The 21,749-nt window shown below is 64.9% G+C and overlaps 1 protein-coding gene across 1 annotated transcript in view; it reads right to left on the bottom strand.

The window, feature by feature from the left end:
* Nucleotides 1-21,749, bottom strand: part of VOLCADRAFT_121436 (uncharacterized protein) — a gene marked incomplete at its 5' end in the record, with an annotated part of 37,004 nt that overhangs the window by 12,702 nt on the left and 2,553 nt on the right. The window contains 22 exons of the mRNA XM_002955440.1: nucleotides 54-349; nucleotides 457-729; nucleotides 776-1,213; nucleotides 1,335-1,954; nucleotides 2,095-7,689; nucleotides 7,814-8,037; nucleotides 8,118-9,675; nucleotides 9,719-10,879; nucleotides 10,914-11,409; nucleotides 11,524-12,573; nucleotides 12,694-12,716; nucleotides 12,799-12,897; nucleotides 12,959-13,779; nucleotides 13,811-14,744; nucleotides 14,811-15,200; nucleotides 15,236-16,150; nucleotides 16,185-17,889; nucleotides 17,925-18,548; nucleotides 18,805-19,070; nucleotides 19,496-19,563; nucleotides 19,858-21,203; nucleotides 21,401-21,498. Coding sequence (XP_002955486.1) covers nucleotides 18,258-18,548; nucleotides 18,805-19,070; nucleotides 19,496-19,563; nucleotides 19,858-21,203; nucleotides 21,401-21,498 — 2,069 coding nt within the window. The 3' untranslated portion in view covers nucleotides 54-349; nucleotides 457-729; nucleotides 776-1,213; ... (13 more) ...; nucleotides 16,185-17,889; nucleotides 17,925-18,257. The remainder of the gene's footprint in view (nucleotides 1-53; nucleotides 350-456; nucleotides 730-775; nucleotides 1,214-1,334; nucleotides 1,955-2,094; nucleotides 7,690-7,813; nucleotides 8,038-8,117; nucleotides 9,676-9,718; nucleotides 10,880-10,913; nucleotides 11,410-11,523; nucleotides 12,574-12,693; nucleotides 12,717-12,798; nucleotides 12,898-12,958; nucleotides 13,780-13,810; nucleotides 14,745-14,810; nucleotides 15,201-15,235; nucleotides 16,151-16,184; nucleotides 17,890-17,924; nucleotides 18,549-18,804; nucleotides 19,071-19,495; nucleotides 19,564-19,857; nucleotides 21,204-21,400; nucleotides 21,499-21,749) is intronic.

The raw sequence follows: 21,749 nt of genomic DNA on the forward strand, positions 1-21,749 counted from the left end.
AGACAGACACACAAACAGACGGACAGGCAGGCAGACAGACAGACAGGCACACACAACGTATGCACACCGCCCGCCCGCCGGCAGTGGTGGTGTCAATAGGCATTCATCAAAATACACGTACGTACAGCAGGCACTGTACGGCCCCCGATTGAAACCTGCGCGCTGGGGCCCGTCGCGTTCTGGTAATTCCGGTGAGCAGCATGCGCCCCCTGCATGGGCCTACCCCATGTCTCGTCATGTCCATGGAGTCACCGTTGACGGCACATCGACGACGTCGCCACGCCTTTCAGCCCTAGGGGTCTACCGGATCGAGCCTACCCCTCCCGTCAAGAACCCTTCTTTTGCCGCCCACACACTCCCACATCCCCACACCCCCACATCCCCACATCCCCACACCCCCACATCCCCCCACACGCCCACACGCCCACACCCCCACACGCCCATATCTCCACGCACTTACTTTGGCGAAGAACGACCTGTCCCTAAGGCCCGCGGCCTGCATCGCCGCCGCCGCCCGCAGCAGGTGTCGCGGGTCCATGTGCCGCAGCCGCAGCGCCATGGCCGCCGCCAGAGCTCGGAACAGCGCCCCGTCGCCATGGCCCAGCCGCTGAAAGGACGCCGCCGCCACGGCCAGAGCGCCCACCGGCAGCGAGGACATGCTCTTGCAGATCCCCTGGCCCAGCACGCGAAGTAGCCGCGGACTGAGGTGCATCAACCCCCGCGCCGACAGCTGCTGCTGCTGCTGCTGTTGTTGCTGCTGTTGCTGCTGCAGCTGTTCGGAGAGCTCGTCCAAGACGCCGATCAGCGTTGTGAGTTCCGCGGGTTTGAAGCCGCGGAGCTGCATACACCGTCGTACGGCATCAGAGAGGTCACCGTATAGTAGGTTCCGTGCAGCTGCCGTGGCGGCAGCGGCGGCGGAAGCCTGGTTGCCGCCGTCTGGCGCGTCTTGCGCCAGGCGGGATAGGGCCCACATGACGCACACCAGGTCTTGTCCGTTGAAGTGTCGGAGCTTGTGGTGGATGGAGCGGACGGATGCTGCCAGAAATGACCCGTGGGTCATGCGCACAGAGCCGAAGGCCCATAGCGTGGAAGCGAGCGCGCGCGGCCTCATGTCCGGCGCCGCAGCGGCGGCGGTCTTTGCCAGCACCCGCCACACGTCCGTATCTAGCTCCCCCATGCGCGCCAGCGCTACAGCCACCTTGCTCAGCTCCCGGCCGACGGCGTTGCCCTCTCCCTCCTCGTCGCCATCGGCCGCGGCGGTGGCCCGCCTCCGACGCTGCTGCTGCTGCTGCCGCCCAACCCCCGCCGCCTCGGACCCTCCTGCTGCTGCCTCCTCTCGTAACTGACGCCACGCCATCACGTCCAGCAACAATGGACGAAACAAACTGGACCATGCGTGGGGCGGCGGCTTGCACTGCAGCTTCCCATACGCCCACAGGACGTCGCCAACCTCGCGAATTGGTGGCGACAACGCCGGCATCGTCGCCTCCCGACCCGCCGCCATGTTGGATGCAGCCGCATTCACCGCGACGTTGACCTCTCTGGAGTGACTGTCTGCAAGCCCATGAGCCCCGACGGCTAGACTCCCGACACCATCCCCCCTACTGTTTCCGCCGGCTCCCCTCTCTGCTTCACCGGCGGCCTCACTACGGCCATATCGGGGACCGGCTCCATCCGCGGTGATTGCTGTCTTCCTAGCTGCCAGCGTCGCTGGCGCTGTGGCGGCGGCGGCGGCGGCTCCGTCCTGCGCCACGCGCTGCAGATGCCGGTCAAGGAGCTCCCTCGCCTCCCTGGGTTGCGACAGGCTCCCCAGCAGTACGGCCTGCCGTGCCGTGGCTGCCAGGTGAATCAAGTTGGGGGCGGTGGGGTGCTGGCCCAGCAGCAGGTCCAGCTCGCTTAGGGAACTGGACTTTGAAAGCCGGAAGGTAAGCATGCGATCCCGGCTGGCGGGTCCCAGCGGCTGAGCTGGCGGTGCGGCGGAGGCTGTGGTGGGACGTGGGGGGGGCGGGGTCGCCGTTGAAGGGCTGCGGCTGCCGCTGGGAGAGCCGCGGCCGCGGGCGGTATCGGTGGCGGCGGTGGAGGGGTTGAGGGCGGTTGTCGCGTGAGACGCGTGGGGTTTCGAATTCGCTGCGGGTAGCGCTTCGGAGAGATCGCCGTGTGAGAAGTCGTGATTGCGTGGAGGAGATGGGCCACGGGGGCGCGGCCGGTTGCGCGGTAGTATTTCAGCATTCGCATCAGGCGGGGAGGGCTCTGCCGAAGAGGCATCGGTCAACCTTTTCGTCCGGCAAGTCTGTAATTTAAAAGTGCCTTTGCGGTGTTGAATTTGGTCAGCAGCTTTCCGAGGGGATTTTCCTTTGCGACTCGTTTGCTGCAAGTCCTCCGTGACTTCGTACGGAGCCCCGGACAACTTGCCCACGTCGTGTGCGTCCAGTGCAGACGAGCGGTGGATAACAGTGGGTCGGCCAAAGTCGTCTGTCGACAAGTAAGGCACCTGGCGAGTCGGCTGTGCTCGTCGTTGTCCCACGGTTGGCGTGCTTGAGCTGCGCGAACTGCCATCTGCCAGGGACCGCCATGCACTAGCATTAAGTCGGTGCCATATACAGCACAAAGGAAATGCTTCCTCATGACGCCATGCATGGCCAAACAGGACACCTGCGACACGGGTTACATTTCGCTGCATGACTATGCTAGGAACTGCTATGAAACTATATCTAAGAACAGATCATATAGTTCATAATGACTATGTTACAATTCATCTTAAATAAAAGGCACATTAAAAATGATCCAGCCGGAGGACAGCCCGTTACCCGGACTCCGGTTGCTGTCACCTATTCCAGCAGTTTTAGAACATTACCAAGAGGATTAAAAATGCTAAAGCAAAGATGACGGGCGATTACTTAGGCAAGGTTGAGTCAACGGAGAAAACCTATGCTTCCGAACGGACAGGACCTCCCGCATTACGTCCAGCGGCTTTCCCATGGCGACTGGGTTATCCTTGAGGCTATACAGAGCTCGACAGCATATGCGGTGAGCCTTTGCAAGCCACGGGGTTTCCAATGGCTTGGCCATGTGTGAACAATATCCCATTTAGTGGTCGTTACCGACATGCTTCCAATGTAAATGGTCTACAGGTGCGCCCTGCTGATGAACAAGCTGGCGAACCAGCTCTACTGTACTTGAGCGCTATCCCACCCCAAGGGGCGGTTGAGCATGCGACTTGCCTTGAGGTGGTAGAGCAGGGCGAATGGCTGGGCCTACGGTCTCCGTTTTTGGAAGGGCTCTTCCTGCAAGCCCGCAAGAAGACCCCCAACCTAGTGTTCTTCTCGCCGCGACTCGGCGTGTGGGAGCAGTGGAAGGTGGGCACAACTTGGATACCTTTCCCCCTCCTCCACCCCCCAAAACCACCCGTCTACTTGCGAAGCCGCCGCAGCGCATCCTGCTGCCTATAGCATACCCTGTACATTGTAGCGGCTTCGTCTGCCTCACGACCTTGTGATATGCTCTTCACGATGTGCGACCCACATTTATCCTAGGCTCTTCCCCTATCACGTGCCAGTGAGGAACCTAGCTCCTAGGCATCCTCCTTGACATCTTTTTTCAATCTAGCTCTCATGGCATTCCCGTGCTGAGATCTGCTTCCCCCCGGTGCCGAACTGCAGGCGGAGGCTCTCTACCACGGCCTGCTACAGCAGCATAGCCCCGCAATATGCCTCACCTCCAGACAGTACGTAGGGAAACGCTGGATGCGCAGGGGGGACTCTTTCCCGCCCGTTTGTAGCAGTTCGATACGAGCCCGAGTCCGCGATTTCGTGTTTCTAGTCGGTTCCCCAGTCACCTCGGGATGATATGGCCTGGCTACTCAGCCAGCCGTGCAGTACAGTTTTGCCGCAGGCATCCGGCAGGTTCAATAGGCTGCGACAGCACGGCGGTCTGCTGGACAGGAAAATGGGGGAGGGGGATTCGTGCGGCATCCGAGCCCGGTCCAGCATGGCCTGAATTGGCCATGTTAAGCAAGCTCAGTCCAGCCATTGACACAGCTGGCAGTAGCTTTGGAAACTGGGAGGTGCTAGAGCTTGGCCCCAATCCTGCTCTTCCTCCCCCGCCCGATGTATATTCCTCTTTTCCTTTTCCCCGCCCCGCCATGTGGGTGTGGCAAAACGCAAGCACATAATCCCCCCGGTTGACCTGGCAGGGCACCCGCCATCACTATGAGCGTGCGCGCCTGGAGAGTGGGGTGCGCACCGGGGCCGATGCCGGGGCCGACGCCAGCGCCATCGCTGCGGCACCACCACGCGCTGCCCAGCACGCCGCCCCAGCAGCCGTTGGACACGGTGAATGGACACGCTGTCGATCAGCTTGTGCCCGGTGAGGGCGAGGGGGGTGGGATGGCTAGAAGGGGAAGAATCGAAAGGTTGGTGCTGTCGCCCAGTCACACCCGGTTGCGGTGGTAGCTGGGGCGGGCGTAAATAATGGGTCTGCGTGGAGGAGTTGTCGCGGTGGAGACCACAGGCTGTGTGGGACTTGGTGACGTTATTCCGGAGAAGCGATGTTTCCACCTCTCCTTTTGATAGGCGATAGGTAACAAAAACAACTGTGGCTCGTTGCTGCGCTGTTCGTTGACGTCGTTTCCCCGAGTCCATGCACTCGTTAGCAAGGTAGGAAAACCCCGACCGCACCAAGCACGCCCATTTCTTTCTACCTCCCTCTCTTCGCTCTCTCTGCAGCCATTACCATCCACAATCTGCCGATCTCATCCTCGCAGCCCGCACTGCTGATCTGACCCTCGCCGGTGCCGGGTGCACTTTCCCCGCCTCTCCCCCCCCAGGTCAATCGTGTGTGGTTCGTCTTTCCCCCCCAGGTCACTCCGGCACAGTGCCCCCCGAGTGTGCGGCCTACATGAGTTCCTCCCTGCAGGACGACGCGCTGGAGCTGTCCCATCACGTGGTGAAGGGCTATGTGATGCGGGTGCTGAAATGGTCGCTCTTCCTGGCGTTTCGGATGTGGAGGGCGGAGGCGCGGGCCGCGCGCAACAGGCGGAGGGAGGCTGCGATGTACAACGAGCGCAGGCTTCAGTCGGCGGCCTGGGTGGCGATGCAGCAGCGGGCGGCGGCGATGCGGCACGCGCGGCACATGCTGTGGGTTAGGGTCTGGAAACGCGGTTTGATTAGCGTGAGGGGAACGGATGTAGGAGCGGGCCGGTGTGCGGAAATGGATGAGCTGGGTGCGGCAGAAGAAGAGGTGTGGGTGAGTGGGTTGGGTCTGCTGGATGAGCTTGTATGTGACGATGTGGGTCAGGCCGTGGTGGAGACCTGGTGGGCTTTCCCCCGCGCCGCGACCACCACCCTTTTGCCCCCTGGCCTTCTTGCCTCCTTCCCAGCATCTTCGCCACCCTTGCGTATCCTACTGCAGTGCACGCAGGCGAGCAGCAGACAGCACACGGCGTGTTAGCTTCGTAATGCTCACTGCTCCCCCTTCCCTTACTGCTGTCGGCATTAGGTCTTTTGACTTTCGCTGCATGTCATTCCGCCCCCTCATTGCTGTCTTGACTGGCTGATTTGGGTTCTCGCAGCCTGACCTGACTTGGGTTTCCAACGGGCTGCTTTGTCTGTTGCAGCATGTTGGCATGTCAGTGTTGGGCGCGGCATCACACTCGGCGGTTGCTGGGGGCGCTGCAGGAGTGGCACTTCAGGGCGAGCCGCAGTGCCCTCTTGAAGCGGCTCTGTGCGCTATGGCTGCGGCGCGCGGCGCGGCAGCGCGGCGCAATGACTTTACAGGCCTGGTCCAGGTGAGACGTGGTGAGAGTTGCGCCCGCTCACCACACCTAACCATTGGGGGGGACTATCTGCCGCATTTCAACATTAGACAATAGACTGCATGTATTATATATGACCCATCATCCATCGGTAATTTAGTGGAGTTTAACATGTAGTATAATATCCCACGCGGCCCAGATACATTGACGAGCGGCGAGCGCGGTGGAGTCGCTGTGAGGCGACTCGGCTGCACCTGGCCAGGTGGCTGGCGCGCCGTGTGTTGCAGGCCTGGAAGGACGCGGCTGTGGCGCTCCGGTGCGATGCGTGCGCCGTCCTGTCTTCCCTCTGTTTGCGTGTACGCGTCTTCACCGTGTGCGAGCAGCAGACAGCAATGCCGTCGTTAAACACACGCTAGACACAAAGTAGCACGGTGCAGGTGCGCGCGAAAACAGCTTTCCGGCTGGGCTGCGCGCCAATACATATCCCCGTCCCTGGCCTTGCCTGCCTACCTGGTCTTAGGGGCCATGTCCTCGTTGAGCGTATACACTTTCCGCGGTCACATTCTCGTACACATCTCCGCCACCATGGCGGCGTATTGCGTGTTGCACATGCCCCCGCCGTGCAACAAACGGGAAAAGAGCCGTTTACCATACCTGCTACTCCAGCTCTGCTCCAAAACTGCGCGGCTTGCGACGCCCATCGGTATCATACCTTCGCCTTCCCCGCGACGGCTGCTGTGCACGTGCCCACGACCCACATCTGTGCGGCCCTCCTGCCCTACCGCCTCTCTTGAACGCGTTGCTGGTTTTGAGCAAGAGCTTTTGCTTTTCCATCTTTATTTCTCCAACTCTTTTTTCTCGTTCTCAGGCTCGAGATCTTTGACACACAGCACCAGCTCCAGGAAAGCCGCCTCAGGCGAGCCCTGGTGCGCTGGCACCAGCTCTCCCGCCACCTCGCCACCGCACGCAGCGCCGCACATGTCACCTTCGCTGCCGCCGCTGTGGCCGCGCTGCACTCCATCATGGCCGCCTGGCGGGGCCTGTGTGAGCAGCGCCGCCAGCTGACTGCCCGCGCAGCACTTCTCGCAGTCATGGTGGCGCGGCGCCGCGTGGGTGTCCTTTGGTGCGCCTGGCGCGATCTCGTGGAGGAGAGCATCGCCAGACGGCGCCGAGCGGAGCTGGTGGCTCTGATTCGGCAGCAGCAGCTCCAGGGCCGGGTCATGAGGCGGTGGCTGATGGAGGTTGGGGTGGCCGCGGTGCGTCGAAGGGCTGCGGAGCGGATGGCGCAGCGCAGGGAACGTAGGTTGCTGCCGGCGGCGTTTGTTGCGTGGCGCGCTGTCGCCAGGCAGGCAGCTATGGGCCTGCAAGCAGAGGGCCAGGTCGCGGAGGCGGCGGAGCGACTGACGGGGGTGTTGCAAAGGTGGTTCGACGGCCGACGGCGTGGCGTTCTGTTGCGCCGGGTGCTGACGGGCTGGCGGCGGGTAGCAGCGGAAAGGCTGCACTTGCAGGGCACGTTGTCGGCGGTGGGGCGCATGCGGCGCCGTGCCTTAGCCGCCACGGTGTTGACTCGCTGGTGCAGCCATACACGGACGCTTGCAGAGACGCGGCGGAAACTTGTGGCAGGACATCAAGCCGCGCGCCTCCGGAAGGTGGTGCGCCGTTGGGTCAGAGTGGCAGCCGCGAGGCGGACACTGCGTGCCGCCGCGGCGCTGGCGGACCGCCGGCTGTGCTTCCGCCGGCTGTGCGCACTGTTTGCCGCGTGGCGCGGTATGCTGCAGCCGAGGCGAGAGCAGTGGCAGAGCGCCGTCCGTGTCCACGCGCGCACGCTGGCGATCCGCGTTCTGTCCGGCTGGCGTCGGCGCTGCGCCGCCGTGAGGGCGGGCATGATCGCGCTGGGTCGTTGCCGCCGGGGTTACGAGCTACAGCTGCTGCGTGAAGCGCTGCACGCGCTGGCGGCGCGTACGGCCCTGCGGCGTAGCATACGGCGCAGCCAGCGCAAGCGCGCCGTGGCGCTGGCGCGCCGAGTACTGCGTGGCTGGCGGCGCTGGGCCGTGCGATGCGCCCGCCTCGCAGGCTTCGCCCGTCTGCTGCGGGGCAAATGGCGGCGATTGGTGGCTCGCGGTGTACTGCGCTCCTGGTACGTCGCTAGCCATACCGCCGCCTTGCAGGTCCTCCTTCTCGACGCCCTGCAGGCTGCTGGCTGGGACGCTGCCTTTGCCGTCTCCGCTCGCCGCCCGGCGGGCTGGTCTCCCCATGCCGTGATGCAGCAGGCTTCCTTGCCGTACCTGCTGCCGCCGCTGCAGCTGCCTTCGCTGGCCCTAGCTACCAGCGCTGCTACTGCGGCGGCGGCGGCTTCTGCTGCTGCGCTTTCCGGCGGTGTTGGAAACCCCCTGGAGGCCATCCAGCGCATTCTCATGGCGGCACTCGGGGGAGTGAGCGCTGCCGGCGGCCGGGGCGGCGCCGCCGCCACGGCAACGGTGGCGGAGCTGCTGCGCGCGCGCCTGCCAGCACTGACCCGCGTGGCGGTCCAGCCGCGCCGGCTCGCGCTGGCGGCCTTCAGTGCCTGGAGGGTAATGGCTGCGCGCCGCTTGCGTCTGCAGGCCGCCGCGTGGCGGCTGAGGGCGCGCTGTCGACGCCTGTTCCTCGAAGCGTGCTTCCAGTGCTGGGCCGCCGCCGTGGCGGACGGCAGGGCCAGGCGCGGCGCAGCCATAGCCATGGCTCGGCGGCTGGTGCGCGGTCTGGTGGGGGCCTGTCTTGCGGCCTGGGGCCAGCACGCCGGGCAGTCTGCGCGGCTACACCGGACGTGCTTGAAGCTGCTGGCGAGGCGGACGGGACGCATGGCAAGGCGCGCCCTGCTGGCCTGGCGCGCGGAGGTACGGGAGGTACGGGAACGGCTGCAGGACAAGCTGAGGAACAAGCAGGACGTGCGACTGGCGCTGCTGAATCGGACGGTGCAGGCGTGGAGGCTGGCGGTCGCAGCCGCGGCGGAAGTTCAGGAGGCGGTGGAGAGGCGCTACGCGGCGGTATGGGCGCGTGTCAAGCGGCAGGGTAGGTCTGGCAACTGGGGGTTTGGGGACTGTTCGTAAGGGAGTGTGCTGTCGCTGCCTTGTGTGTTGTCGCTTTGCCTACTCTCCGGCCTCCATCCTTGCATTGGACGCCAGCTGTTGACTCGTTGCCTCTTTATCATTTGATTCCCCTCCTTGCCACTGGCCTATCGGCACAAGCGTCCTAGTAACCCTCTCCCCCAGTCAAGAACCCCGCACCCCGCGCCGTTCCTTCCCGCTCCAAACCCTTCCCTTCCTTCCCCGCCCCCGGCCCCCCGACCCCCAACCCCATGCAGTGTTGACCGCCTGGCGGCACCTGGCGGTCATATCGCTGCGCCATCTGGCCACGTGCAGTCGCCTGCTGCAGACCCGTGCGGAGAGGCGCCTGCAGGCCGCGGTGATGTCCGCCTGGTCCGCATTCGCGCGGCAGGAGCGCCAGCGGCGGAAGGCCTGGCCCATGCTTTGCAGGTACGCGGAGAAGCGCATTTGTGCGTGTGTGTACCTCTGTGTGTCTGTGTGTGCGTAGTAATGGGTGCGGCTGCATGTGGTGTGGCACCGCTTGGGTCGGTACTGATACCTGGGCACAGCCCAGGTGGGGCAAGGGACAACCCCTCCGCAGGTGCATCAGCTGCCGCGGAGCCCGAGGCGCGGTATGTTGAGGAGCCCCCTGGGGTATTCATTCAGCGCAATTCGGACGCCCTCGGCGACGGCGCGCCCCGCATTCATAGTTTTTGGTAAAAAAAACATCCGTGAGTTTCCGCTGCCTATCCCATCTTGGGGCCCCTCAAACCCCTTTGTGTGTTGCGCCGTGTGCAACCCCTCTGCCTTCCGACCACCGCAGTGTCTTCTACGCCTGGCGGACTCTGGCCCAGCCTGCAGGCCGCGCCGCCGCTGCCGCTGCCGTGGCCACAGCCGCAGCCGCGGAGCTCGATTCCGAGCGGCTTAAGCAGCAAGTTTGCTCAGCCACCAACGCAGCCGCAGCAGCTCCAGCGCCTCCGCCACCGCCACCACCGGGGCCCCCATCCTCGGCCGGTCGGCCCGAGGCTGAGGCCAGGACTACTGAGCTCGCCGTGGACACGGGCAGCCTGCCTTCACCGGCCACGGAAACCGTCTCCTCCTCCGTGCAGAACAGCTCCGATGTGGTAGAGGGGCGCAGCGGCCAGGGCGCCATGGCCGCCGTGCAAAACGCTGCGTGGCAGCAATGGTACAGGATGGTGCAGGCCGGCGCCGGACTGGCGTCGCTGCCCGGTGGCCCCATCCTGCTGCCACTGCCGGCGGGCATGGTGACGGCAGACGGCGAGGCGAGCGGGCTGCGGGAACGGCTGGAGAGGCTTGAGCAGGCTGTCCGGCGTGGGGAGGCGGGGCGGGAGGATGGGGGAATGGGGCCGGCGGGAGCCATCCCATTTGTAGGGCCGCAGGCAAGGATTTCCCCCTCCTCCTCCTCCAAGGCCATGACCGCGAGCTGCCATCCCGAGCCCGGGCCTCAAGTGCAGGTGCGGCAGCCCGGCGGTGCGGCCGCAAGCCGCGGGGCCAGCGCTGCTGCCCCTGCCGATGAGTCACCATCTACAGGCAACGCGGGCGACGCAGCCTCCGCCCAGCAACACAACCAAACGAATGCTTCACAAGTTGCGAATGCACCGCCGCCGCCGGCAGCAGCTCCAGCAGCTCTAGCAGCAGCAGCGGCTAGTGGGCCTGCTACGAGTATGAGTATTGCTCCGGCACCTGCCTTACAGGAAGCGCCGCCGCCAGCGCCGCCGCTTTCAGGGCAGTTGTCAAGGACGGCGATGTCGGGCTCCCGTGTGCTGAGTGCCAGTGTGCCGCCGGAGCCGGGACCCCTGTACCAGATCCGTAAGGGCTCCGGCACCACCATCGGCCGCGTCAGCAACGGCACCCTGAGCGTCCTGGAGACGAGGGCCTCCACCACCACCTCTGGTGGCTGCGAGGACTCCAGCCGCGGCGCGGTGACGGAGCTCGCGGCTGAGTCCGCCGGCTTCCAGCCCGAGTTTGGGCCGGAGCCCGTGGGGCCGCCGGCCACTGCTGCCATGGACTTATCATCTGCACGCGCTCCCGTCGCTCCGCAAGTACAGCAGCAGCAGCAAAAACAACAACAACAACAAGAAGTCCTACGTTCGATGCCTATATCGTCCGAGTCCTCCTTTTCTATCTCCGTGGGAAGCAGCCAACTGGAAAATCTTGATCCCCCTCCGCGGCCACAAGCTTGGGAGGACAGCGTCGTCGTGGCGGGCAGCCGCAGCACCGGCAACGGCAAGGGCTTCCTGTCGGACTTGGACCTCGGGAGCAGCGCTGGACTTGCCGCCACACCTGCCGCGCCTGTCGCTGCTACTGGAAAGCCCATCGTCGCAAATCCAGGCGGTGCTCCAAATCCGGCGAACCAGGTTTTCGTCCCGCCGTCGCGTCCGTCATCCGTGCTTCCACCGCCGCCGCCGCCGCTGCCGCCGCCGGGCCTAGCGAGGTCATCTTCCCGTACCTTGATCGCCAGCTGCCCGCCGGAACCAGGGCCGGTAGCCCACGTCCAAGTGAGCGGCGGCATCAACAGCCACCTTGACCGCGCCAGCAGCGGAGCCATCAGCGCCGTCGAGCCAGCGGAATGGTCCGCCGCCGCTACCGCCCCCGCTACCGCTGCGGGCGTCGCAAAGACCCCGGCTGCTGCCGCCGCTGATCCGCCGCTGCCGCCGCCACCAGCGCTGCAGCCGCTGGCCATGCCACAGACCATAAACATCGTCTTGCAGCCGCACCCGCCTGTGTTCCCTCCGCCGCCGCCGTCTCCATCCTCCGCAACCAGCGCCTCCCGCGAAGCCAGTCCGCGCGGCGGTAGCGGCGGTGAAGGCAACGGCGCCTTCGCCCGTTCCATGGCGTCTTCTGAGGATACCAGCAGCCTCGCCAGCCCCGGCTCGCTACAGGCCTGGTCGCGACGCAACACATCCGATCAGGCGGGGTCCGGCGAGCTGGACCCCGCTGCCGCCGCCGCCGCGGAGAGGCTGCTAGGGGACGCGAGCTATCCATCCGCCGTCAGGCTGGCTGCTGGCAGCGGACACATTGCCGCTGCTGCCGCTGCTTCGGTACAGCGTGGAGGCGGAGCCTTTGCGGCGCAGCCAACGTCCCAGTGGAGCGGGCTGGCGGGTCTTGGCAGCAGCACACATACCGTCACGTTGCCGGGGGCCGGAATTCCGCATCACGATGAGGGGCACCATCCGGCCCTGCCCCTGAGTCCGATCCGTTCACCGTCTGACGGAGCTGCCGTCCACGACAGTAGCAGCGGCGGCGCCACCTATGCTGATGCGGTTCAGCTGCGGCCGCCGCCGCATGCGCTGCGTGAGCTGGGCATGCGGCCGCAATCAAGTCACTCACCACCACCATTACTACCGCTGCCGTCGTCTTCGTGTGCACGCGATCGCAGTGGAGGTAGTGGCGGGGCCGTGCTGCTCGGGGGTATGGGCGCCATGGACCACCTCACAGTAGTAGCCGACCGCGATGCCATGGCGCAATACTCGGCGGCGGAAGCGCTACTGCCCACCTGGCCGTCAATGCCCTTCTTCAGCGACACGTCGCTGGGTTCCTCATACATGTCGTTGTCAGCATCGGCGATGGCGCAGGCGGTCGCTGCCGCAGCGTCCGCTGGCGGTGGTTATGGCTATTCAGCTGCCGTATCGAGCCAGCAGGACGGGAGCCTGATGCAGCCGGCGCAGGCTCATGGCAACGGTGCCGTTGGTCCTAACATAGCTACGGGATTGAACAGCACGGGCTCGAGTGTTTCCGGGCAGCAGTGCCAGCAGCAACAGCAGTACCAACAGTACCAGCAGCAGTACCAGCAGTACGGCTCTCAGCAGTCATGGCAATCCCAGCAGTCTGTCTGGAGCTCTCAGGGCGGCAGCAGCTCATGCGCACCAAGTGCGGTGCGGGCTGCCGCCGCGGCGCTGCCGCCGAGCTCCTGGCCGCTACAGCCGCCGCCGCCGCCGCTGTCGCTGCAACTGCGGCAGCAGCAACAGCATGGAAGCGACTTGGGGGGCCCCACAGGCCCTCGACCGCTGACAGGCCCTCACCGACAACTGTCATCCGCCGGGCACCCCGCCGGGCCCTTCACACCACCGCCTCCGTCATCTCCGCCACCACCACAACCACCACCGCCGCCGCCGCCGCCACCCTCGCCACAAGCCCAGCCGCAGCTACCGGCCGTATTTCACGCCGGGCAGCACCACCATCACCCCTCCCAGCCATCATCCACCGCCAATCATGCTAACGAAGAAGCCCCGTTGTCCACAGGCCAGTCGTACACCGTCAGTGCTGCCGTAGTGGGCGCCGCGTGGCCCGCTCTGCACCGCACCACCGCCACCAGCACCACCGGCACTAGCATCGGGGCCAGCCAGTCCGTACCACCTCGGCAACCAAATCCGGATCACCAATACGCGAACGCGAATCCCCAGCAGGGTCATCCTCTGGGCCCGGCTTCCATCCCCTGGGCACCCATGTCCTTGGGACCAAAGGCCGTCGTCGCGCCGGCTCAGGTACCAGCTCCCGCTCCGGCTCCTGCGCAGCAAGTAGCGACGGCGGGCGCCATCCCCTCAGAGCCCTCAGAGCCCGGGGGGGTCCCGCTGGACTGGGCGTGGTCCGAAGTGAGCCTCCACAGCGCTCCCGAGCATGCGCGTCTCCCCCCGCCAACCCCTCCTGTTCTTCCCCCTCCTCTCCCGACGGCTGGCTCTTCCATGACGACGATGACATCATCGCAGTCCTCCGCGTTGCAAATGGTCCACAGCGTCTTCCAACGCCGTGGGGAATGGGCAGAAGGGGCTGCGGAGGGCTGGGGGCACGGCCGCAACCTCGCCGCCGCCGCCTCCAGCGTTGCCGTCTTCCCGGGAGCGCGCATGTCCGGGACCGTCAGCTCGGACATGTCGCAAATGGAGTCGCTGTTCCAGGAACTGGAGGCCAGGTCCAAGTCGGCCATATCGTCCGGCGGGGCAGCTACGAGCGGCGGCGGCGCCAGCGGTGGCGGTGGCGGAGCTGGTGCCGCGGCGTTGTGGCGCACCACGGACACCAAAGCTGATACCGGTGGTGGCGCCGCAGCCGCGGCGCTCGGCGGTGGCCGTGACGCTTCCCTCGGCCTGCGGGGACTTGACGGAATCGACTCGTTGCTGGCTCGCGCCACGACTCTGAGCGCCCCAGGTGCGCCCATCTTCGCTCCACGAGGCGGCGGAGGCGGCGGTGAGGCCGCCAACATGGCGAAACGTCCCCGGGAAATGGTGGAATCCCCCGAGCTCAATGAAGAGTCCTTCTGCAGCGACCATGGGCCATTTGCCTTCGGCGCCGGCGGGCGGTTTCCCCTCAACGGGACGGCGTCCGCCCCGACGCGGGCGGAGGCGGTGGATGCGGCCCTTAAGCGCCTGGAGGCCGCGAATGCTTGCAGACGCGCCTCCACTGCGGCGAAGCCCTCGACTGGTTCACCGACGACGGCGGCGGCGGCAGCGGCGGCGGGCGCCAGTGATGGGAACGGCGATCAGTGCAAAGCCATTGTCATTGCATCTTCCAATCAGCCCTACGCCGCCGCCGCCGCCGCCGCCGCCGCTGGGGCGAGGGTCGGAGCCTTGGTCAGCCGGGATGACGGGGGCGGGTCGGCCACACCGCTAACGGAATGGCACTCACGCGCGGCGGCTGTAGCTGCTGCTGCGGTCGGGCTGGCGGCCAGCAGCTGTAGTCGCGGTCGCACTGGGGGATCCCAAAAGCCAAGTGGTAGCGGCGGCGGCGGCGGCGGCGGCTCAGCCGCCAACCTGCTGGCCACCTTCCTGTCTGGCGCTGAGGAGGTTGTTCGCCGGCAGATGGCTGGCAGTAGCACCAGCAGCGGCGGCGGCAGCGGCCCGACCACGACTAACCCACGGCTGTCTGCTCCTTCTTCGCACATTATGACTCCATTGCAACATCAGCAGCAGAACCCAGATCAAGAACGACAACAACAACACCAACAACAGCAGCAGCAGCAGCAACAACAACAGCAACAGCAGCAAAGGCGGCGAATCATACGCCCGGGCGTGTGGACCGACGAGGAGGATGGCCAGAGCAGTCGGAGCTTCGAGACCGACACCTCTGTGCTCGGGGCCGTCGGGTATGCCCTGCGGCAGCCAGCGCTGCACAGCCCATCCAGCAGCAGCAGCAGCTTGACCACGCGTGCACAACCGCTGCCACTGCCCCCGCCATTGCTGCTGCCACTGCAAGCGGCTCCTCCGCCCTCGGTCGCCGCAGGACAGACGAAAGCGGCGGATCGGTCGCGTAGTACGGCGGCTCCCAGTGGGTCAGCAGCGGCTGCTGAGGTGGGGGTGGATATGACGGGCTTCTGCCCGACTTGCGGCTCGCCGACGCGCACGCCGCGGGAACAGTTAACCCCGGCGCGCACATCAGGTGGCGGCGGCGGCGGCGGCAACAGCAGCGGCGGTACTGGAAGCAGCACCTCCCCGCCGAAAAGGCGGCAGGGGCTGCAGGCGCGGATCCCCGACGGAAGCGCGAATCAACTGGTAGTAGGCCGAGATGGGCATGACTCGCCAGGGTTTGGCAACAGCGGCGGCGGCAGCGGCGGCGTCATGCAGGGACTACAGGCTGCCGGACACGAACCGCTGCCGGAACGATCTCCGGCGGCGGCAGTTGTTGCAGCGAATGAGATCGCTGCCACGCAACGGAGGCCATACCAACACCAACATCAACACCAATCCGATGGGGCACTGCTCCCTCCAGCAGTGCAGTCGGCACAGCTGCCGCGACAGGTCTTGGACCCGCTGGAGGAGGTCGCACTGCTGGCGCAGCGTCGAGGCAACCTGGCCCTAGCGGCGACGTTGGCGGGTCTGGCCCGGAGCTCCCCGCGCGGCACCGGCCCGAGGCTCTCATCGCCCCGGCGGCAGCAGCAGCCGCAGCCGCAGGAGCGACTGCTCGAGGACCATCACAGCTCCCCGCGCGGGCTGCAGCAGTACAGTAGTACCTGGGGGGGATATCCAGCCGACGGAGGGGTCAACGGTATCAGGAACGACTTGGCGGCTGCGTTCGTGGCGGGTTCGAGCTGGTCGTACGGAGGAACAGCCCCCGTCGGCACATCCACAGCCGGCGCCGCTGCCGCGGTCCCCGTGGGACATGGCTTGCCGGCGCCGTCGGTGCCGGCGCCTTTGCGGTTGCAGAACCGTGTCCAGATGCACCCGGCGGAGGTTCCCGAACCGGCGGGTCCGCCGCATTTAGAACTGAATAGGGACCTGAGCCTCAACAACCTCACGGCCTCGCCCCACAGCAAGGCCTTCGCGGAAGCTCTGGAACGTGCTCGTCTGAACATCCAGCCGAAGAAGTGCCTGCTTTCGAACACCGCCGACAGCAGCGGTAGCTGTAGCAGCAGCAGCAGCAGCGCTGGTGGCGGCGGTATCACTACCAGCAGCAGCGTGTACGAAGCCGTGGCCAACGGGTTCGACCCTGATCCGCTGCACTCGCCGCTTCGCGGCATGCTTGGTGAGTGCCAGCGGTTGCAGAGCTCTGCCGCCCAGGTGGAGGCGGAGGGCGACGCGGTCTTGCGGGACGTGGTGGCGGAGCTGTCGCCCCGGTCGGCGGTGGCTGCGGCTCTACAGGCGGTTGTTGCCAGGCAGCGGGCCGGAGCAACGCTAGGCCTAGGCAGCGGCGGGGCCGGGACCGGGACCGGGGGCACCGCGGGACGTCGGCGGCTGTTGAAATCAGCGGGTCGGCGAGGGTAGAGGTATGTGTGTGCCTTCTCATGCGGTATGTGGTCGTAGCCATGTGGACCGGCTCTTACAGCGATTATGGACTGCTGCGGCTGAAATGCCTGGCAAATAACCACCACTCGGGGTTGCGTTTACGTTGCGGTCATCGGATTCAGCAGAATCTTTGGTCCCCTGGCGGGTCTGTAATTTACGGCCGCTGCCTGCACAGACCTAACATTGCTGTTTTCATGGCGGCGTGTGCGGTGCGGTGTGGGGTTATGGGGAGCGCGCGATCGAACAACGCAGTCAAATGGGCAGGGAACCGTCTTCATCCATTCTTTGGTGGCCAACGTTTCCTATCACTGGGGGAGTGTCGTTTCGCGCGGACATGTGTAGTTAGCGTGGAAGGGGTTGTCGACTTCTGCGCCTGTTCAGGACTTCAAAATACCGACGAGCGTTCGGTCAAAAACAGCTGCAGCATCGATTCCCGCAGTCCCGCGTAGCAGTAGTACCACCAGCAGTAGCTTATCTTCTCAAGTTTTGTTTCGCTTCGGCAGTCTCGCCGATGCGGTGGCGTGCAGCGTCGTTGCGCGAAGCTCGCATGACCTGGAGACCTTCACATCTGGGTTGGTGTGGCTGGGGGCGTACACCTATACATGCAAACACAAACACTCGGTCGAGCCAGCAGTTAAAAGTTTCCGCGCACCGTGCGCCCGGGCGCGTCCGTCTCAGTGAGGCACTGGTGATACGTCTTTGCGGTTTTGCTGCCCTGCAAAATTTGAGGCGATTGCCGGGACGTGTGCGTTACTCTCCTGCTGCAAATTTTGTGGATGTACGTGGTCGAAGGACAGGAGGTGTAAGGTTATGTGTGGGGAGTGGAGCGAGGAGTCGGTGCCCTGCCTTTCGTACGTCTGATTAGAAGGTGTGTCTACAGCTGGTGCAGAATGCGACCAAGAGCGACAAAGATGTTCCTGAACATGTACCCTCAGCTGTTGGGGAGAAGTTAGGCGGCATAATGGTCGACTGTTATTTTGCAGCACCTTGAGCGAGTTTCTGTTCAAAACCGTCATCTTCGCAGGAGACGTAGCCAATATTAGACAGCACCGCAAACAAGCACAGACTTTCCTTTTTGATTGAAACAAATTACAGGATTGTTCGAGGCTCTGTGGCCCCGCTTCCAAGCGGTGGTTGCAGCCTTGTAACCTTTGCAAAGGGTTACTGTTGGAAGACAGCTTGGCTTCCTTCCATTGCGATGCGGTCTAGTGCCGAGGAAATCGACGAGAGGTGCGCGAGAGGGTCGTTTTACCCAATGGGGGGAGTTTGGGGCACTGCTATCACGGCATTGGGGTATTGCGACCCCGGCTCTGACGAGGTTCTAATGGTTCTAACTCAGCCAGGCCCACCACCACCACCACCACCATCATCACTACCACCGGCCATGGACCCCTCAAGAGCAGCTACTCCTAGAGCACGTCCGGCACCTTTCCTGTTCACAGCGCTGCACATGGAAGTCCGTTCTGGGGAACCTGGCCCTGGCCGGAAGGCAGGACAGGAGCCCCCATCCCGTTACAAACCCCGGGCCCCACCTCACCCTGGTGGGCCTAGGCGGCTCCAGAACCACAACCTATACCCTGCAGGTTACGAGATGAGCTATCAACGACTCTCCACCCGACTTCACCAATCTGCCATCCTGGTCGAGTGTGACGTCGTGTGGTGACCTGCTAGTCCTCCGCCCAGCAACCGCCGCGAGAGCCGCTTTGTGACACTTCACGTGACCAGCAGATTGGGTTTGGCCCCCGCCTCCTTGGCGTACTTGGCCATCATTTCCCCGGTCAGCGTATCCAGCCGCTTCTCTCGCCGCTTGCGCCCACCGCCCTTGGAGCCGATTCGTTCCATGATGCGAATGAGCACGGGGGCTTCCTCCCAGTCGGGGTGGATGCGAGCCAGCGGGTTGGTGTGGTGCCACGGGGGCGACTGACTGCGCTCCTGAAAAGCAGGCGGAGCCTCGCGGGCCTTTTCCAAATCCAGTGGGGCGAGTCGGGGCTTGCCGTCGGAACCCTGAGCTCAGGAAGGGAAGGGAAGGGAGAACACCGGAAGGACGAGTGGGGCGGGGGGAGAGAGGCTGGCGAATTGGGGATTGGAAGCTTGCGCGTCTTTTGAATACCTCTCTACTTTTTCTCCCTATCTCTCTCGAGTAGAGATGTGGAACACCCCGAGCATGAGCGCCCGTGCCGCAGCCCCAGGCCCCACTGACGCCCTAGCTCCTTAGCCGTTATTGCCTTCTCTTTCAGCCTCTTCAGCCCGCGGAGCTCACCCTTCTGTCCTTGTTTGCCAGTGCCGGGTCGTCCGGTCCCGTCTTGAGGCCCTTCTTGGTTTCCTTTGGGAACACCTTCTTGGTCTCCTTGGGCACCTTGCCAGCGTCGTCGAATAACTCGTCGGGGATGGCGCCAAACGTGATGTGGCGGTTGGCGGCGCGACCCGCGGGTCGCGGTGCCGCCGGGTCGAAGGGGTCGGGTTTGCGCATGGAGGAGGGCAGCTTGGGGGTGTCTGTGTCCTCCACGTCCAAGGTAACACGCTTACCTGTGGTCCCCGGGCCGGAGAGGGACAAAAGGAGGTTGGAGGGGGGAGGAACAGAGAGGGTGGGTGAGAGGTAAGGAGGAAAAGAAGTGTGCGGATAAAGGGAGGGGGCGACGAGGGGCCCGTGCGAGAGGGGCTTGCGGACGTGTTGGGGTGGGTGGGCCACTGACGTGACGGCCAGGAGGCTAAGCTCTCGCAATGCTTCCTTGATCTTCGCGTCCATTTGGAACCATCATCATCATCGCCATCAAAGCAATGGCCTTACCAACAACAACAACGAGTGTCAGGGGTTCGTGGCGGCAAGCTGTTAAGGTTCATACATTCATTGACAGCCCTTCACTACCCAGCAGAGCGCCCCCTCCGTGCTCCTCCTTCCCTTTCCCCGCCATAGCTCCCCCCTCCCCCTCCCCCAACCCCCGTGCACTCACCCTTGCGCTTGTTGACCTTGGGCGCCTCCAAATCTGCCAACAGCCGGTCAAGAACCACCCGACCCAACCTGCGGACCGACAAACGGACGAACAGACGGATCACGTCAGATGAGGCCAATGGCAGGCCAGTCCAGTCCAATGGTCAGATCAAGGAAAGGGGATCGTGCAGGAACCACAAACATCGGTCTGAAGAGAACCCTAGGGTCGGCTCACCAAAACCCTCACACGCCCCGCCTCACATTAACCGTCCACCAGCCCTCCCTCACCGCCCTGATTCCGGTCTCATTTTTGCCCCCTCCCTCCCTCCCTCTCCCCCCCTCTCCCAAGTCCTCCCTCCCACCACCTCCCTCCCACTCGCCCACCTAGAATGCGTCTCGTCCTCCGGCAGCAGGTGTCGCAGCAGCGCATCCACCTTGTACATGTACAGCAACAGGATCCGCTGAGGCACCGCATCCGCGTCCGCAAAGTTGGAGTACACAACCTTGTCCACCAGGTCGCCGCCCACCAGCAGGTACGTGTCCGTCACCGCCAACGCCGGATACGGCACCACCTGCCCCGCCGGCACCGGCAGCGGTACCTGCACCAGCTGGGGACCCGAATGAACGTTTGCGCCCATCGCCGCCAGCGCGGCCATCATCGCCTGGCGGGCGTGGGGTGACGGCGGCTCCGGCGTGCCTTTCCTGCTACCGCCGCCGCCCGTTGCAGAGCCGGCGGAGGGGCTGGTCGGCGCCTCCGGCGCCGACGGCGGCCGCGGCGGCGGGGGTGGCGGCGGCGGCGGCACGCAGCACGCCAGCCCGAAGCTCTGTCCCGCCTGCGGCCCCATCAGCTCCGCCACCGGCTTCTCCTCCAACACATTGTACCACATTATCCGGGGACGGACCGCCTTCACCGCCAGCGCATTTCCCACACAGCCGCCGTCGCTACCACCACTACCGCTGCCGCTGCCGGCGGCGGCGGCAGCAGCGCCGCCAACGCTGTTCCGACTGGCGCTGCCGTTCGCGGCCAGCTCCCCATCTGAGGAGGTGTGGCCGCGACAGACACACAGCGCAAAGGGCTCGTTGGGAAGGAAGTATATGGCGTGGATGGGTTGGGGGAACTCGTACGGCTTCTGGCTGCTGTCTTCGGGCTTGATGATATCCGCGATGAAGATGTCCCCCGCGGCGGACGCACACATGAGCTTGTGCGCCACGCCGTTGACCCAGGCCAGCGCGGTAATGGCGCCACGCAGGCGGGGGAGGACCTTGGTGGTGCACCCCGCCCGGTCGTCCAGCAGCAACACGGATCCGTCCGCAAGGCCCCAAGCCAACGTCCTCCGGTCCGACGTCGCCGCCGCCGCCGTGATGTTGTACGGCAAGATCCAGTCGCGCGCCAGCGGCGCGACTTGCGGTGTTCGCGGCGGGCCGCAGGGCTCGCCTGGCGGCGGCGCGGACGCAACGACGGGGTTGGCGCCCGCCGCCGCTGCAGCAGCAGCGACGGCGGCGGCAGAGTCCCCGCCCCCCCCTGCGGCCTTATTAACTGCTTTACTGCCGGGGGCCGCTTTGCCGGCGGAGGTACCCGATGCGGTAGACGGCTCGGCCTCGGGTGCGGGTCGTACGGCGGCGGCGGAAGCTGATGAAGCGGCGGCGGCGGCGGCCGCAGCGGCGGCGGCGATATCCACCAGCAGCAGCCGACTGGAGCCTTCCCACCAGATGTACAACCCCCGGGCGGTCTGTGGCAGACCGGCGGCAAAGGTCATATGAGGTCTATTGGAGTTACAGTTAGCTCAGGGGCTCAAACCCCTCGTCCTTATCTTCCACCTCCTCCTCATCGTCACGTCACCAATTTCCTGAGGTTTCCCCCCCCCTCGACCCCTGCGTCCTCCTCCCCCCAACACACACACACACACACACCCCGCTAGCACCCCACCTTGTGGTAGCGGTCCGAGTGTGCGGCCTTGTCCGGCCGGTGCTGTTGCTGCCACATCAGCTGACTGGAACCCAGTGAGGGGCTGTCCAGGCACAAGGCTGGGGGAGGGGGGAGGGGGAGGGGAGAGATCGGGAGCTCAGGGAAAGAGAAGCAACGACCCCGCGGATAGGAGCGGTGCTAGTGGGAGGAGGAGGACGAGGAGGAGGAGGACGAGCAGCGCCCGCAGGATTGTACGACATTCCACTTCTTCTAACCCCCACTGTACTACCGACCCTCCAACGCACGGAACGCACTCCCCTGGTATATCCCCAGACCGGTATCACCTTCCGGTCCTCCCCCCCGCCAAAAC

Source organism: Volvox carteri (assembly GCF_000143455.1).
Source record: "Volvox carteri f. nagariensis unplaced genomic scaffold VOLCAscaffold_51, whole genome shotgun sequence".
Classification (NCBI taxonomy): Eukaryota; Viridiplantae; Chlorophyta; class Chlorophyceae; order Chlamydomonadales; family Volvocaceae; genus Volvox; species Volvox carteri.